Below are 18,631 nucleotides of genomic sequence, written 5' to 3'. Positions count from 1 at the left end.
GTCAAGTAAAATGTCTGAGGCCTGGGGCTGGACTCAGTTTTATACTCTCTCTCCTTCTCCACAATCTTGCACACCCTCCCTGGTTTAACTCTTGCTCCCTCAACAAATGTCGACATCTCAGAGTTAGATCTCTAACTCTGGCCTGCACCCCAGACATCCATGTGGATGTCTGCGTACCTCATGCAGAGCTGAGCTCATCAACTTCCCAGATCTGCACAGGTCTCGAGAAATGCTAGATGTTTTTGTTTCATTCCCCTGACAAAAATACTATTACTAGTGCAACTACTTTTATTAATGCTAATAGTACTACTACCCACAGTAATCTGTTGCTCCTCTTTTGTTACCTGTTTGCTATTCAACACCACCGCTCTGTCAGCCAGTGTCCCCTGTGACCTTGCACTCCCTCCTTACCCTTTCACCCAGCTCCTAGCAGGGTGGATTTTGTTGGTTCTTCCCTAAACCTTGCAGGACTTGCTTTTAACTTTTCCTTCTCACTAACCAGGAACTCTCCCGATTTCTGAACTTGGCATGTTTTCTCAGCTTTTGTCTCAGCCTCCTAATTGTCCACCTACCACCAATCTCTGACCTCTCCATTCGAGATTTATTCATCACACTGCGCAAGAGTCATCACAGGGCAGCTCTTGTCGCTCACCTCTTCGTACACTTTTCATGGGTCCTACTGGCTGTCCCCCAGTTCCTCAACCACCCCCAAGTGCCAGCCACGCCATGTTACCTGCTCCTCCACCAACATACTAGGTGCTTACATGCATTCGTGCATTTGTGTTGGCTGGATTAGGCACAGCTGTCTTCCTCATTCATGCCTGAATGCATTGTATTCATCTGCCTCATCTCTCATCCGATGCCACCTCTTCCATGAGGCCGTTACCACCAGCTCCCAATGCTATTTGCCCAGCCCCTCTTCAAAGTTCCTACAGTACTGTGCTATGTCTCATCATTTCATCCAGCTGTGTATTACAGATTAAGTCTGCTTGCCTCTTCCCCGTTCTCTTGATCAACTTAATGGGGAGACACTGTCCTTGTCATCTATGTATCTACACGAGGCCTAGTGCACTTCTGTGCATACAGTAGACACATGTAAACCTTTGTAAATTAAATTGCATTAAACTTTAAATGGAAGATGGCTGTATCTAAAGGGCTCAAGAAAAGATATTAAGAGTCAAAACAAAAGTGCTTTGTTATTCAAAAGTATCAAGCTAGTAAAAGAGTTATTCTGCCTCTCTCCATGCTCAAGGATACAGTTTTTAGAGGAGGGACAGCGTGATTTGGTCTACTTTTTCTCAGGCAATGCCGTTCCATAGTGCTCCTTGGAAGCTTAGCTTCAGTGCCAGGGTAGGGAGGAATGGGCAAAGTCTCTCGGACACCAGCACTTCTGCCACTCTGGCATCGAGAGCAGTGCATTATTCCTCTTGCCCAGAAGAACAAGTTGTACCCACACATTCACAAGCTATCCTCTGCTAGTATCATTGGCAGGCCTGAGAATTTCACACGAGCCTTCTAGGTCTGTTCTGCCACCCTTGTATCCTGAGGTTTTTTGCAGCATTGTTTTTTGTTAATTAGCTCTTGGAATAGATGCTGTTATTCCACCAGAGATTACATTTCACCAACTTTCCTGAAAGAATCTACTCATTTCTTTTGTGAATGTATTTCCTCTTCTTTTCTAAGTTGCACAGCCTTATCCAGGTAGAGTCCGAATAGAATGACCTCCTAGTTCTTACAGAACTGAGTTATTTGAGATATGTATTTCCTAAATCCACATTGACCACTGGACAAGCCTGGAGTGCTAACTGCTCTGGATGGAGCTGTGGAGCTCTGAAAGGTCCTTTTACTTTCAGGTCCCACTCCCAGGCCAGCACCACCTGTGGCCTTGCATTCCTTGTCACTAGGAGAGAGGAGAAGCTATTAAACCCCATCGGTGTCTTCATATTTTATTGGCTCCCTTTTGAAGATTTTTTAGCATTTTATGTGGTCAGATGTGCTTAGGTACTTTTGAGGCCTCCTCTTTCCACATGATCATTTTCGTGTGAAGCAACACTGGAGGCTTTGCAGCTTTGGACACCTGGCATGGCAGGGACGGCCACCTCTAACACTACCTTTTCACGTCTGCACCTTCTACAAGGTTTACTCTGGAAATTCTACTCTAAAGAAATTTCTCTGAACACAGCATTACTTTTGTCCTGTGGTCATAAATCAAACTTGGAAAGGGGTACTCGGAGACTGTCATAAGTTGTCGTAAATGTGTTTAAAGGTAATTCAATTTAAATTTAAAAACGAAAACAAAACTTATTATCCAAGGCAATTTTCTTTTTAAAATGGGAAATTAAATTAGTTTTAAGTGTCTTTGAAATCGAAAATCACATTCTGGCCATGGAAAGTGAATTATCCTGTACTAGTCTTTGGTCGGAACGTGATCAGAACATATTTAGTGGCCATTTTGTGAAAGTAGATTTAGTCCGAAACATCTTGATAAGGGCTCAGACCCAAGGAAGTTTCCCGATTGATAGAAATATGGGAGATTTATATACACACATTGCTTGAATGTGTGGCAGTGCTCATTTTGGTTTTTAGCCTATGCAGCAAGATTCTCAGTCATTAAACATTTCAAAAATGGAAGGGCAGGGGAGAAGGGAACATCTTGAAGAAAAAAATCTTTTCACTAAAACTATGATTTCTTTGTTGCATAAAGACAAGTGGCCAACTTTGTTTATCCTAGAGCCAGAACACAGAACTTTGTTTTTCATCCTTGCGGCTTCTTCGCACAGATCTTCAAAATAATGACTCCCACTCTTCTCTCTGTGGTCTTGTCAGAGAGTGGGAATCCTGGCCAGCTAGTCAGGTCTCTCAGAAAAATGGCACAGCTGTTCCTAAAAGTAGCCCCATTCATAAGATGTGGGCTCTCTACAACTGCAGGGTTGGAGAAAGGCACACTATTTTATAAAGAGTTCCTTTTCTTCAAAGAGGAAAGAAAAATACATGATATTTACAGAAAACTGGACTCTTCAGCTTTTTTTAGTGGCCACGTCTGAAATGGAAGTGGGGAAGGCCATAAATACACATAAGCAGTTGCAACTTTAAGGGATGATTCACATTGGCTGCCCTTGATGGAAAATTCAGCTAGTTAGGCAAGATCAGCCGGAAAGCCTCACACAAACTCCTCTTCCAGAACTGATGCCTACCATCTTGTGACATACTTGTTGTATGTGATTGAATGATTGACTCTTTCTCCCTCCATCTCTCAGTTCATGACCAAGAACCCCACCATGCGCTTGGGTAGCCTGACTCAGGGCGGTGAGCATGCCATCTTGAGACATCCCTTCTTTAAGGAAATAGACTGGGCCCAGCTGAACCACCGCCAGCTAGAACCACCGTTCAGACCCAGAATCGTAAGTGTCTGAGACCATCATACTAGACTTTCTTAAAATGTTATAGTGTTCCAAAGTCTATTGAATGGCTGGATGGTTCCCTATGGAATAACCAGAAGGTCAACCTAACACTTGGCAGGGGACCTTTACCTGGAGGAGGCCAGACTTCTTGCCTAAGACCCAGATTACTTCTCTGTGTGCCCCGGTTACTTCTCACAAAGTTTTCACTTCTTGCTTGCCCTAGCCTCATTGTCCCTTAACTTAAGATAAAATTTCCTGGTGCCTAAAAAGCCTGAAACTTTCCAGGTTCTCTAAAACAGTTTGGCTGATTGAGAAATTCACCCTTCCTAAGCCAGTGTCCTTATACTCCTCAGTGAGGGCACCTTTCCCAAGCACCTAAGGAAGTACAGACAATGGAGAATGCTACTCACTTCACTAAGCCTGGCTCCTTGGCTTGGAGAGCCTGAGTCTGTAACAGTGACTGCAGTGCAGAGCTCAGGCCAGGTCCCTTTTGACTGGAGAAATACTAGGAGCACAAAGGATGTCTCCCCAAGCTAAGCAGCTGAGTGGGGTAGCCTTCCTGAGGGTGGCCCACCTCTTAGTCTGAGGGGTAAGCTCCTTCTTACCCCTCAGACTAAGAGGTGGGTCAGGAGATCCACAACAGGAAGGCAGAGATGCTGAGCTAGCAGTAGATCAAGAGTTGGGGGGATGAGGAGTGCTCCAAAGGTGGAGAGAGAAGTATCATTGACTCAGGTAAGAGAAATGAGAGGTCTAACAGTAGTAGAAATGATCTTTCCAGCACTAGTTTATGAAAATGTAAAATACCACCATTTCCAAACACACAAGCTTAATCTGGAATAGCCTGCTGGTTGGACACCAAGCACCCAGAGGCAAAGCCACCACCTTTAATGGGCATCCCCCTGCCGGCTCCTCTGGAATGAGCAAAAGCTTTGCCAGCTGGCCATATTAAATCTGATTGGTGAATAAAATGAGAGGTAGTTGTTCCCTAAGCTCAGCATTTCCAAGAAATCTTTCGAGAGAAAAATCTCTTCAGTAACATAGACCTGTGCACAAAACAATAGGCGGAGCAAGCGTGAACTTACTCAACCTCTGTTGACAAATATGAGCTTATGTGCATCTCATTAAGGCCAGTTGAGAAGTGGCGCCCTGGTGAAATGGAGAGCAAAGGGTGAGTGAGCCAGCTGATTCAGGTGACCAAATTAATTTCTTAGCCTCCCAGCCTAAGGCTGGCCTTGCTCAGCAAGATTTTCATGAGCTTAGTGAATTGGTGGTTACCAAATGCCATAATAATACACAATGCAGAATTACTATAAAATGCTGTTTAATCATAATTGTTATAACTGTAAATAATGCTACTGAGTAGCAGAGTTCTCTGAACTCATTGGAATGGGCCAAGTCCCATGGAAGATGAGTAAGTTTCAAGTGCATAAATTTGACCCTTGTTTTCTTTTTGACAGAAATCTCGAGAAGATGTCAGTAATTTCGACCCTGACTTCATAAAAGAAGAGCCAGTTTTAACTCCAATTGATGAGGGACATCTTCCTATGATTAACCAGGATGAGTTTAGAAACTTTTCCTTCGTGTCTCCAGAATTGCAACCTTAGCTTTATGGGGAATGAGAGAGATGATATGAGAATCACAAGAGGACACAGATTTTCCAGGAATTTCCTCTGCAGAGAACCCCACAGCATCAGCCTTAGAACAACATTACCGTCAGGGAGCAAGTGGAGAACTCTGAAGGACGGAAGTTCAAGACATCAACTGTTTCAAGTCCCGAGTGAGCCGTGGCACTGGAAATAGTTGATGCTGAAATGAGATTTCATGAAGAAATATATTGTTCAACCTATGAGTCTGGTGGCTAGTTCGAGCTTGGGATATTAACAGGAACCAAAATGAGAGAAGTGTGAAGAATAAACTAGATCTTAGAAATTCTGAGCCAAACAGGCTTTTTATTTCAAGAGACAAATCAAGACTTTGTATGGACCTCTCTTTAAGCCAGTGAGCCCCTAATACTGGAAGTCCGCAAGAAGTCGCTAAAGGCTAATGAAGAATCTAAAGGTAAGGAAATGGATGGCTTTCCAAATAAAATGATTTACTCTGAAGAAACAAAAACTGGTATGCAAAAAAATCATAACTTAAAGCCCAATCTTGAAAACAGATGTTGGACACCAAGACAACATTCCAGCTTATTCTCTTATCCTTACCTTTATAGATATTTATTTGCGTGCCCATCAAGATGGTGCCACAGTACCCAGTAGGGTAAACAGATCTGCGCTCACCAAGCTTTCATTCTACAGTCCATTAATTTACCTGGTGTTTGCATTCTGTGAAATGCCTCTCTACGTTGCATATGTCATACTTTGTCTGCACATAACTCTTTTTTCACAGAAGGCTCACTGCCGCAACAGCAACTATCCACACAATCAGCAGGTAAGCTAGAGGTGCTTGCTTGCCTGCCTGCTGACTCGTGGAATCTCATCGTGAGGCAACGTGTCCATATTGCCCTGGACTCCTCAGTGAAGAATCGCACGCCACTCACGTCTATGACCAGACTTATGGCTTTTACGTTAGCAGTTTATTTAAATTATATTTTAAGAGGCGAAGATGTTTGTTTGGTATGCATTTTAATAATTAGAAATGGCTCTTGTAAACAGCACATTTATCAAAGAAGGACCTTATACTATGTAACCATATATGCAGTTGGAGAATTTTATCTGGCTGGAAATAAATGCATTTTGTAGCAAAAGGAAATTTTTTTTTGTCTAGAAGGATTTGTCCCATCCCCTCTAGGAGACCACATATCCAATTAATAGCTTTGAGCAGAATGGATAGAACTTTTAAAGCAAATTCCGGAGAGGAAAGGTTGGAATAACTTTCTGTGTATGCCTTAAATGAACATGGTCTGTCTCTTACTGACCGACCAAAACTTTGTGCTGAATCGGGGTAAGGACCGCTGCAACAGACTAACCCTTGAACTCTCGGTGACTAGACAGAATGTTTATTTCTCATTCACATATAATGCAAGTTCCACGGCCCTCTTCCATCTTGTAATGATGCCATCTGGGAAATGCAGCTTCCATGGTTGTCAGAGCAAAGGAGAGATGGGGGAGGTGCTCGCTGCCTGCCTCTGAGGGAGACACATCACCTCGCTCACATTTGATTGACGAGAACATGGCCTCCCTCTAACTACAAAAGGGATGGGGCATTACAGAGCAACAAGGGGTGTCTGGCTAGTAGTGACAGTTTCTGCTGGGAGTTCTTTCTTGCATTCCAAGGTGAAAAATGACTTTTGAACGACTGGAGTAGTTAGGAGCCCCCCTTTTATGTTTGTTTAGCATTTAGCCTTTCATAGGCACTCTCGCCTACATCATTTCACGAGATCTTTACAATACTCTTGGGAAGTGAAGCTGGTAATTTTACCACTATCTCTAATGTGAATACCATGGCACATTTCACAAATGAGTAGAGAGGCTCAGAGAAGTTGAGTTATTGGTTGCCAAAAGCTTTCAGACTTGGTAAGGAGTGAATCCAGTCTATGACAGATCAAATCTTTGAACTTCTAATCCAACAGACTTCAAGAAAGGAAGGAATCATTCTCATCTTGGGATTTTGGGGGCTTCATTGCTATTTTGTAGCTCAGGGTCTTCTGCTCTGTGGGGCAGTTAGCTACTTGGTATGGTTTATCCCACAGTGGTAAAGAACCATGAATAAAGCATTCCTTCTGTGTTCGTTCACAAAATCCATTATCACAGCCCTGCAAAGGACCCACACTCCTCTCTGATGAGTCTGTAATCACCCAGCAGCTTTCCTCATCACAATCTATTCTCAAGCCTGCTACCCGGGTACCCCAGTTTGGGATAAGTTCATTCTTTTAAGGTAATTCCAGACTTGCCAGATTATCACAGCCAATGATTTTGCTATGATAGAATTTCCAGTGCTTCTTTCTTGTTCTTCTTTTACATATGAGGGAGAGGGGGAGATATAGGATATTTACCAAAAACTCAAAGAATCTCCAACTCCAGGGTTAGAGCGTGGCTTCACATCTTTCATCAGTTCTCCTAAACCTTGCATCCCTTCTGAGGATCACAAGGCTGGCCTCCTGCCTACACTTCCTGGGGCAGACTGGCCACAAGCCATTCTATCAGCAAGTGCTGAGTCTGCTGCTGGGACTGCTGGTAGTGAGGTCAAAGTGAGGTCACACTGACTCCTCAACCCCCTTCCTCAGGACCACCTTGCCTCTTAGATAAGGAATATTTAGAGATCCTCAGGCCTTATCACCCTGCAGTCCTCCCCAGCTAGTCCTTATTCCCAAACCTATTCATCCCTACGGGGACGAACTAGACATCAGCCTTAAGTATTTGAAAGAATAACTACAAAGCATTTGTTTTGAGATGTTCATCAGCTTTTGACTGCAAATGTTTTTCCTTAATAATGACTAACATTTAGTGCATGTTTATTATCTGTTCCAAACATTTAAATGTATTTACTCATTCAGTACCCTAGGAGGTGGGTACTCTCATCTTCATGGTACAAATAGGAAAACTGAGGTATAGCAAGATTAAGCAACTTATCCGAAGTCACACAAACCAGTAGGGTCAAGATTCAGACCACGCAGTTTAACTCCAGAGTTTCTACTTTTATAACCCAATTTGGTGAGGTTCTTCTATTAAGGCCGATTCTATTTTTTCCCATGTTTGTGGGGTTTTAAGAACAATAAAAAGGGTATAAAATCAGGATTAGCAGGGAAAACTTGGTAAACTGCCAGCCGGGCGGGATGGTATTAGTCATCCTGTCTGCAGAACCATTTATCAGCAGTGAGATTGTAGGATTTGCATGTCAAGGGCCTGGAGCTGGTAACCCCTCCTTAAAGGAACTGGGGCAGGCCAGAGTGATGCAACTGGGACTCAAGCCTCCTCAAGGAAGAGGAAACAGTCTGGGTCACCCTGAATCCTGTAAACCCCATCTGAATCCCTGGGGTAACCTCTGAACTTTGGTGGGATTTCCAGTCCTATCCTATCTCCTCCCAGAAAAGACTTTTCATGTTTCAATAACTCCTTACTACCCACTTTGCTGGCTCGTGGGGCATCACAAGAAGAAGACATGTAGCCTGGAGCCTAACTGGCAGCTGCATGTTTACAACTACAGAGCTGATGTAACTTGGTAGCAAAGAAAAGAACAATAATAAAATACCCCATTTATCATTTATTGATCTTAATTGGGTGCAGGTTGCCTTGAAAATATTCCAGCCACAGATTTGGCCTTGACCATATCACCGGCCAACACCATTTTCTTTATGTTATTTATTTTCAAGTTCGGTCATCCTGATTGCGTTGACTTTAAAAGGACTAGACAGCCTACTGTGATTGCCCCTGGCTCAGAGTCACACTGGGTCCTATCACTTATCATTTTACCTCGTCTGAGGATAAGACTCAGATACAGCCTGAGACATCTGCAGGGGAACTGAGCCCTGTGGTCATAAGTTCCTCTGAACTGACTTGTGGGTTGGACAGAGTCAGCCGGAGTGCAGCTATAAATGGGGCTTTGTAGTCTTCCTTCCTTCCTGTGTTGAATTAGAACCAAAGCTAAGAGTGCTACCCTCAGCTTCATCCTGTCCCAGCTGTGCCCCCCACAATCACCTCCACTCCCTTGTCAGTTGTTCTCTTCCCCTCATCCTCACTCTATTTCCCAGAACAAGTCAGTTCTATACTCTCTCTTCCTCCAACATTTGATTTTCAGAGTGCAACCTGTCACATTAGCTAGTTTTCCAAACACCTAGATGACATAAGTCCCAGTTTTTGTATTTATTTATAAGCTCTTTTAGAGTCTATTATATTTCTCCCATGTATTTCTGCACCTTCAGCATCATCCTGTGTCAGCTCTTCCCCTGGCATTGACTGCCTATAAGAGCAATGCTGCCTACACTGCCCACCATGGTTCCGGGAAGCAAGACATCACGGGGGTTAAGAGCACTGCCGACTTAAGTAGAACGCAGACCTATGTACTGAATCTCCCATTTACTGTGTGTTCTTGGGGAGTCTTTCCCCTAGATCTCAGTGTTCTCATTTGTGAAATGGGATTGAGAATAGTACCTGCCCACCTCATGTTATTACAGCAGGCATCAGCTATGATATCCTATGTCAAACACCTACCCCATGAAAATCAGTCATAGAAAAATCAGTCGGTGTTAGCAGTTATTATTGTCAGCTATTCCAGAGAACCACAGGAAAGTTGCATGTGATGTCCAGAAAAAAATGGACAGTACTACACTCTTCACGCAGCCCATCTCTTGATGGGGATGCTGTGCCAGCTCCGAGTTGGAGGAATTTTACTTTTCTAATTAGTTGGTAGCAGGAATTGCTCGGGAGACTCTTTTAGAAACTTTTCCTCAGGAGTTTTGAGCCCATCCTACCCTGATTGACATGCAGGATCAGTATTAAGCTTGAAACTGTGCTGAGTACCCTAAAAATGAGAAGCCAAGAAATATTTAGTTTTCTCTAAAATAGATCTTCTCTCAAGCCTTTCAGGAATTCTTTTGTTCTGCTAAATTTAACTTGAAGGTATATTTAACTCACTTCTGACCAAATAACAAAGAGACCTCATGCCAGCACCTGTACCTGCTGGACACCCTCTAGATACTCAACATGACTGTGGACCTGTTGAGAAAGAAGACGTGTGCTCAAGGTCACAAGTCCTGGCATACCTAAGGGTTTAAAGTCAATAATAGAACCAAGGGCCTCTTCTTTCTAGATGAAGATATCTATGAAGAAAGTTTCTAATAAAATGGGAGAGCCTGTAGTCCTGTGCATTCCTACTAAAAACAGCCACAGCATCCCTGTCTTCATGCAATAACCCTTCCAGACCACCCACAGCTGCCTTTCTCATGCCACCAAGGCAGTTCTCACCTCACAGAGGTTTCATTCTTCTAAGGGCTTGAACCATAGCTAGAAGATTTTAAGCTAGACAAAGTGAAAAATTGTGTAGTCAAATGTTCAGGTGGGTTGCAGAGGATGACACAGGAATCTTCTTTGGAGACATTTCAAAATGTTAGAAACCGGGGATAGTCTAGCAGTCATTTGATCCGAAAGTGTCAGAAATAACCTGGATGACCCTCAAGTTCTTCCACCCCGTGTGGTCTCACGACTAAGGGTGAGCAGAGGGATACGGCTGATCAGCCTCCACCAGCAGACACCAACCCCGCACTACTCTCACCACACACAAAACCCTCCATCACTCGGATTGCCTCCCTGTCCATCTCTATGCGACCTTCGCACATTAGCACACCCATCATGCTCTCTGCATGCTCTCTCAATCCCAAATCCCTAAAATCGCATACATCTCATACCCAGTTGTCTTTCATATTTCTCATGTTTGTTCATCCATGGAAAGGAAAAGTGCTTTCTAAAGTTAAGATCAGAACAAGATCAGCACAAGATCATGAGAAAGATAAGCCCTCTTCCAGCAACTGATGAGTACTTGTGAATGAAAGAGAAAGCAGTATTCCTCAACTGTGCTCTGCTTTTTCCCTCAAAGCTATTTTCAAGAGGGAAAGGTTACAGTAAGTTGTATAGCCCAACATAGATAAAGAGATTATCTAGATAAAGCATTCAGGTAAGTATGGGCAAAACTGCAGAACAGAATTAGTTAAGCAGTGATTTCTGAGCACCAGAAGGGGCATTTAACATTAGGACTGTTGAAGAGTTCATAAAAACAAGTCTGGAAAGTCTAATTGCATTTTTTTCTTGGATGGTTACTAGACTGGTTGATCAGGAAGATGTGATAGGTTTAGTATAGCTGAGCTTCAAGCAACATACATGACAAAGTCTCACTTCCTTGTGTCTAAGCTAGATTAAATGAACAATGGTACCCAGAGTATAGTGATTAATAGACTATCATCAATCTGAAATAGTGTTCTGCAACCTTGGGTAAGCCCTGATCTCTTGAGAATAACAAATTTCATGTCTTCCTTTTATTTTAGATTTCAAACAATCAACATCATGACTAAACACAAAAATTAGACAATGGTACAAAGGGTTACTATGTTTCCAAACTATATATGCCCTCCCAGGAGATTCTGATAAAAAAGAGCAAACTACAGCTTAGAGTTCCTTTACTCATTAAACTAATATTTATTGAGCACTGACTATATGCCAGACATGCTGGAAAAACTAGAATTAAAAAAAAAAACAAACTCAGTGATTACTGCAGTCATGAATGTACATTCTAATCTAGAGATGTTATATTTTTGTTGCTAAAATTAACCCACTCAAGGGTAAGATGGCCTTGTGGCCTTTTCTTCCTCATACTTGTATTCATGGCACCTGGCACATTGTAGGTGCTTAAGAAATATGTGCTGTTGAGTGATATAATCAGAGCTGCGTGTCAAATACACAATTTTTGACTCCAAAAATAATATTTTTTCACAGCTCTATGCTGGAACAAATTTAAGAAATAAATATAACCTGTACTTAGATCCGAAAAAGCTAATTATATCAGGACAAGATGGAAGCGACAAGACTCGACAGCATGAGTAAAAACTTAGTCAGAGGCAAAGAATAAATTCAATATATATATTCATCCAACAAATATTAGGATTTGTCAGACCTTTCTCCAAATGACAGGGACACTACAATAAGCAAGACAGTTGTAGTCCCCACCATCCTGGAGCTTATAGTCCAGTGAATATATACCAGCAGGGTGCTGCGGTTGTCAAAAATATAAATAAAATTGCAATCTTAGACTCTAGAATTCAAACCATGGTGCCTCAGATGAGGGGAATGAGCCATAATTAGACTGTGCCTGGAAAACTGGACTCAGCTGTAGACACCACAGAGAGATACAAAGCTCAATCATGGTCAGAAGAGAATGAACTGAGTGACAAAAGGAGCAAAAAGTATGCAACATGGCAAGTGAGATGGTAAACTGAGAGCCTGAGATAAAAAGCAGGATGACATCCTAACCACCTTCCAATGTTTAGTGGTGGTCATTAAGGCTGTGCTCCAAATATTGCAGCTATCTTACTCTTGGACATGTAGTAAGAGCCCTTTTGTAGTCCTGGTAAATGCAGGTGAGGTCCCTTGAATAGTTCTAACAGTTATATGTACAATACCTGTTAGCTAGAACATTTCAGCAGACCAGACTTTTCTTCCAGTGAATGGCTATGTTGAGAAATGACAACTGGGCTCTGACAGCCTGGGTCTCTGAGTTATTAACATGAGCCAAGCCCTCAGCCAATCCTTGATGGACACTTTGCATGACCGAGAGATAATTACTATTATTTTTATCACTGTTGTTTAATACTGCTGAAATTGTAGCAGTTGTTCATCACTGCAGCATAACCTTGACAATCCTGGCTGATAAAGCCTGCCATATGGAGAGGGACTAGTCTGGTTATTTACTGCTCCCAGGGTTAGAACTAAGATGATCTCGGGCTGTGACAGGGTTATAGAACTTGTTTTAGCATAAAAATGAAGTTTTTTTCACAAAGGTAATGTGGAATTGACTTCCTTGGGAGGGAAGGAGTTCACCATCACTAGACATCTTCAAATAGTCTATTACCCCTGGTGGGGTGACAGACAGAAGTCAGACTGGATAATCAGAGCAGTCCCTTCCAACCCTGATAGACTATCATGCCACAGTCTGAAATGGGCTTAGCAAGCACACTATAATTGTGCTGTTTCCCCTGGCCCACTGGGGAAGGCCTGGAGTTGGCTCACCATAGGGTTTCCATTGGCCACATGCCCAGGCCCCTGCTGCTGTCTCTGTACCACATAGTCATGAATCTGTGCCCAGCATTGCCAGGGGGCTCGGCAAGTGTACACAAAGTGCAGCAGCTCAGATGGCAAAGAGATAAAGCAAGTGGTAAAGGCACTCTTGGCCCATCATCATGCAGAATAATAAATAGTCCTCTGGGACTCCTGTCTGCATCATTAGCATCCCAGAGACATTAAGAAGCCTCTGAAGTACACCCTTATTGGTTTGTCCCTCATCATGCTTATCTGCCTTCTAGGAACAAGAGCTAAGCGTCCTCTCCAACAGGGCAGAACTCCAGTGTAAAGATCTGCTCTGGGGAGATGTGATGAGAAAAAGCTCTGTTTGGGAGTTTGGGGAGAAACATGGTTCTTGGTCAATGGCTAGGTTTGACCCCTTGACCCATGTTCTAGTGGTTTACTGGAGCTGGCTCACACCAGCTCAGAAAAACCAATTGTGCACATCTCTTCCCAAGCTGGTACTCAGCGAGCTCATGGTGATAGCTTAAAATTGGCGGTGGTAAGAATATTTACACCATGAAAACTGGCAAATGCTACAAATCAGGCTTTTGTTTTTCTTTAGTTTTATTTTTGGACAGCTTATTAGTACCCTGCTGGGAATAGTGAGAAAATCATAGTCTTCGGAGCCAAGTTGAACTGGGTTCACCCTGGCTCTGCTCCTACTAGCTATTGTCATTGGGGAGAAAGTATTGAAATCTCTGTGAACTTTAGTTTCCTTGTCTGGGAAGTGAGGGTAATGAAAATCAAACTATTTTAAAAAAAAGGAGAAAGAAAAACTATTTACTACTTCAGAGGTTAGTATGAGGATTAAATGATTATATTCATAGATCAATTACTAAACACAATTCCTTTACCTGAGTCACATGCAGATAACAGCCTCCAGAGACAGAAGAACATCCTTGAATCATGACTTTTTTTTAATGTTGGAAACCTTCCTAGAAGCTTCCCAGCCTCATATCCTCATACCCTATTGGCCAGTTCAGCATAACATGAACATACCTAAAACCAATCACTTGACAAGGAAGAAGAAAGCCAAGCTACAGTTCCTGAGGGTGCCTTGAAGTCTCAGGTGGCGTGGGACATGGTTTCAATGTGCAGTTAGAATATAGAATCAGTAGCTTAGAGTGTAAATCTTAGATATATGACTTAGCCCCAGGGGGTTAAGGAGGGACTCCTTCTCCATTGAGGGACAAGAATGAAGAACGAAATCTGAGTTCTAGGAGTTTAGGAGGGAACAGAAGAGGAAGGATGGCTGTTCATCAGGCAACCAGCAGTGTTGGCCCCATTCTCCATCCCAGCTACTGGATCTCCTTGGGGCAAAGAGCTCAGTGGGGAAAAACAGATGTATTAAGAAATGGTTGTTCTTAGAGATGAGACATGCAACAGTTTGAAAACAGAAATGAAGTCTTGGATTAAGATTTGAAAAAATAAGGAGTGGCAGGGATTGTGTAAGAAAGCTTTTGTAGTTCCAGCTCAAGACAGTGGACACACCAAACCTACATCTGCCTATGGACACACCGAACCTACATCTACGTATGGAACTATTTCCTCTGGAAGAAATCCAGAAACTAGCTGAGTGACGCATTAGACAAGCAAGAAACAGCCCACATTGAATTCCCACAGCAGAGGCTGAGATACAATCTTGTCATGAACTCCGCCCCTCACCCAGGGATACAGAGCCTGGAAGAAACACACAACTCTGAGCTTCTCCCTGTGGAGCTAAGGGTTTGGATCCCATGTTTGGTGCCCCAACTTTTAAGACTTCCACCAGAGAGACAGACTCTCAAAACATCTAACTCCGAAAGCCAATGGGGCCCGTGTCCACAAGACTCAAAATGCTATTGAAAACTAAGAAATCAGGGCCCAGAGCAAAGGCAGCAGAAATAAATGCCTAGTCTTTTCATGAAAGAAGGCTATCTGCAGATTTTAAAAGCTATGGCCTGAGAAGCAGGCTTCTAATTTAACACATATCTAGGAACCGACTGCAATCATCCCCAGAGACCACAAAGGCTGGTGGGTACCATCTTGCATTTTCCCTCTGCCTTGCCCTAGATCGCTGGTATCTCCTAGAAAGGAGTTTGTTCACATGGCTGGCGCCCTGGCTTTTGTCGTTGCTGCCCAGGGGGACCCCCTGTCCCCCACTGCCCCGATCTTCTGGCCCTGGTGGCCAGCACGGCTTACATTCATAGGTCATATAAGAATGTAAAACAGAGAAACAGTTCTTAACTGACTATCCCCCAAAGCACAGCACAGAGGCGGCAAACCGAAATGTCCAGTCTTTCTATGAAAAAGGCCTACTTGCAGATCTTAAAAGCTGCCTTCTAATTTAACATATTTAGGGGCTGGATTCTACTTTAACATATATTTAGGGTCTGACTATAATCCCTTCCAGGGACTGGGGAGGCCAGCAGGTACCATTTTTGTGTTCACCCTCTGCCCCATCCCAGGTTGCCAGAGAAAGGAGCTTGTATAAACTTCTGGTGCCCTGGCTTTTGTGGCTGCCACCAAGAGGACACATCCCTGAGAGTCTGGTGGCCAGTGGAGCTTGTGTTCACTAGTTCAGCAAGATGGTAGCAAACAAACCGTTAACTGGCTATTCTCCCAGGGCTGAGCATAGAGGGAGCAGACAGAAATGCCCATCTTCCAATCTTTCCCTTAAAGAGTTATACTGGAATATTTTAAAAGCCCTACCTGAGGGTCCAGCTTTCAATCAGCCTATATCTCGGTGTTGACTGAGGTCCTCCCCTTTGGGAGGCTGACAAGTCTTAGCACACCTTCTTCAACTACGGGGAAGTACAATGTGCACATTTAGCTGCTGGGACAATAACAAAGGTTTGAGAGACAACCAAGAGCTAGGGCAAGATTGAATAATAAGATTTATCTTCTATATGGGGTTACTCCTTCAAGACTTGGAGAGGTGGCTATTTCATCTAATGCATAAAAACTGCCAGAGCGTCAAAGAAAATGAAGAAAAAGGAATATGTTTCAAATGAAAGAACAAGCTAACCGCCCCTTTCCCCAAAAAAGACCTTTAAAAAACCGATAAAGGGTTCAAAATAATGATCATAAAGTTGCTCATCAAGGTCAGAAGAACAATACATGAACAAAGTAAGAATGTTAAAAAGAGAAAATATAGGAAGTACCAAAGAAAAATCATAGAACTGAAGAATAACTTCAGTTATTCTTCAATAAAGGGGTTCAACAACACTACACAAAGGGGATAAAGGATCAATGAACTCTAAGACATGGCAATGTAATTCATCCAATCAGTGGAATGGAAAGAAAAAGAATTAAAAAGAGTGAGGAGAGTTTAAGGGACTTATAAGACAACATCAAGTGGAGTAATATTTGCATTATAGAGATCCCAGAAAAAGAAGAGAAAGAGGCAGAAAGCTTTTTTTGAAGAAATAATAGCTAAAAACTTCCTTAACCTGGGGAAGTAAACAGACATCTATATCTAGTAAACCTAGGGAGTTACAAAAGTTCCAAACAAGATGAACTCAAGGATACCCACGCCAAGACATGTTATAATTGTCGAAAGTTAAAGACAAGGAGAAAATATTAAAAACAACTTGGTATGTATAATAGAACTCCCATAAGACTATTAGCATATCTTTCAGCAGAAACTTTGCAGGTCAGAAAGGAAGCTGCACAATACATTCAAAGTGCTGAAAGAAAAATAAAACTATACCTAGCAAATACTATACCTACCAAAGTTGTCCTTCAGAATCAAAGGAGAGTTCAAAGTTTTCCAGAAGAACAAAAACTGAAAGATTTCATCATCATTACACTGCCATATAAGAAAAGTTAAAGGGATTTCTTTAAGCAAAAATGAAAAGGTGCTAATTAGTAACAGAAAAACATATGAAAGTCGAAATCTCACCTGTAAAGGTAAGGGTATAGTTAAATTTGGAATAATCTAATATTGTAATTGTGGTGGGTTCAACACTTATAAACCTGGTATAAAATTTAAAAGACGTAAGTCGCACAAATAGCTGTAACTATAATAATTTAAGGGATATGCAAGATAAAAGTTGTATGACTTCAAAAACAAAACATCGGTGGGAGAGTAAAAATATAGAGCTTTAAAACGCATTCAAACTTAACTTGCTATCAATTTAAAAGTAACTTATATTTTACTTTTGTGTATTTACTGTAGGTTTTTGCTTTGTGCTTGTTAAGCACAAAGCAAAAACCTACAGTAAATACACAAAAGATAAAAGAATCTAAACATACCACTACAGAAAATCATTAAATCACAAAGGAAGAGAGCAAGAGAAGGAAGAAATTACAAAACAGCCAAAAAACAATTAACGAAATGGTAATAAGTCCATGCCTATCAATAATTACTTTAAGTGCGAATAGTCTAAATTATCCAATCAAAAGACAGAGTAGCTGAGTGGATTAAAAAACAAGAACCAACTATATGTTGCCTACAAGAGATTGACTTTAGCTTTAAGAATACAACAGACTGAAAGTGAAAGGATAGAAAAAGTTATTCATGCAAATGGAAACCAAAAAAAAGCTCGGGCAGCTGCACTTATATCAGACAAAATGAAATTTAAAACAAAGCCTATAAGAGACAAAAAGGTCATCATGTAATGATAAAGGGGCCAATCCAACAAGAGGATATAACATGTATAAATATGTATGCACCCAACATAGCTAAATATATAAAGCTAATGTTGACAGACCTAAATGGAGAAATAGACAGCATTACAATAATAGTAGGGGTCTTCTATACCCCTGTTTTATCAATGAATAGATCCAAACAAAAAGCAATAAGAAAACATTGATCTTAAGTGACACATTAGACCAGATAGATATATTTAAAAAAAAAAAAATGCCATCGAAAAGCAACAGAATAAACATTCTTTTCAAGCACACATGTAACATTCTCTAGGTTAAGTCATATATTAGACCACAAAACAAGTCATAATGAATTTAAAGAGATTGAAAAAAAATGCTTGATGTTTCAACCACAATGGTATAAAACTAAAATCAATTACAAGTAAACTGGAACATTCATAATATAAGAGATTTAAGAACATGTTCTTAAACAACCAATGGGGCAAAGGAGAAATCAGGAAATACTTTTGAGACAAATGAAAATGCAAATACAACATACCAAAATTTGTGGGATGCAGCAAAAGCAGTTCGAAGAAGGATATTCTAAGCGATAAACACCTTCATTAAGAAATAAGAATCAACGTGATACAGCATATTAACAAAAGATAAAAATCATATGATGATCTCAATAGAAGCAGAAAAGCATTTGACAGGATTCAACATCCATTCAGGATAAAAACTCTTAACAAAGTAAGTATAGAGGGAACATACCTCAACAAAATAAAGGCCATATATGACAAGACCACAACTGACATCATACTCGGTGTAAAATTAAAAGCTTTTCCTCTAAGATAGTAAAACTATCATTATTTGAAGACAATATATTATATGTAT

General features: G+C 41.6%; 1 protein-coding gene across 1 annotated transcript in view; it reads left to right on the top strand.

The window, feature by feature from the left end:
- The window catches only part of PRKCH (protein kinase C eta), a 205,183-nt gene extending 199,041 nt beyond the window's left edge, over positions 1–6,142 (top strand). The window contains exons 14-15 of the mRNA XM_011386242.2: positions 3,258–3,401; positions 4,859–6,142. Coding sequence (XP_011384544.1) covers positions 3,258–3,401; positions 4,859–5,005 — 291 coding nt within the window. The 3' untranslated portion in view covers positions 5,006–6,142. The remainder of the gene's footprint in view (positions 1–3,257; positions 3,402–4,858) is intronic.
- The last annotated feature ends 12,489 nt before the right edge of the window (positions 6,143–18,631 follow it).

The sequence above is a fragment of the Pteropus vampyrus genome, unplaced genomic scaffold (genome assembly GCF_000151845.1).
Source record: "Pteropus vampyrus isolate Shadow unplaced genomic scaffold, Pvam_2.0 Scaffold15, whole genome shotgun sequence".
In the NCBI taxonomy this organism is placed as follows: domain Eukaryota; kingdom Metazoa; phylum Chordata; class Mammalia; order Chiroptera; family Pteropodidae; genus Pteropus; species Pteropus vampyrus.
The sequence above is the reverse complement of the archived record's forward strand: the minus strand, read 5'-3'. Positions and strand labels throughout refer to the sequence as shown.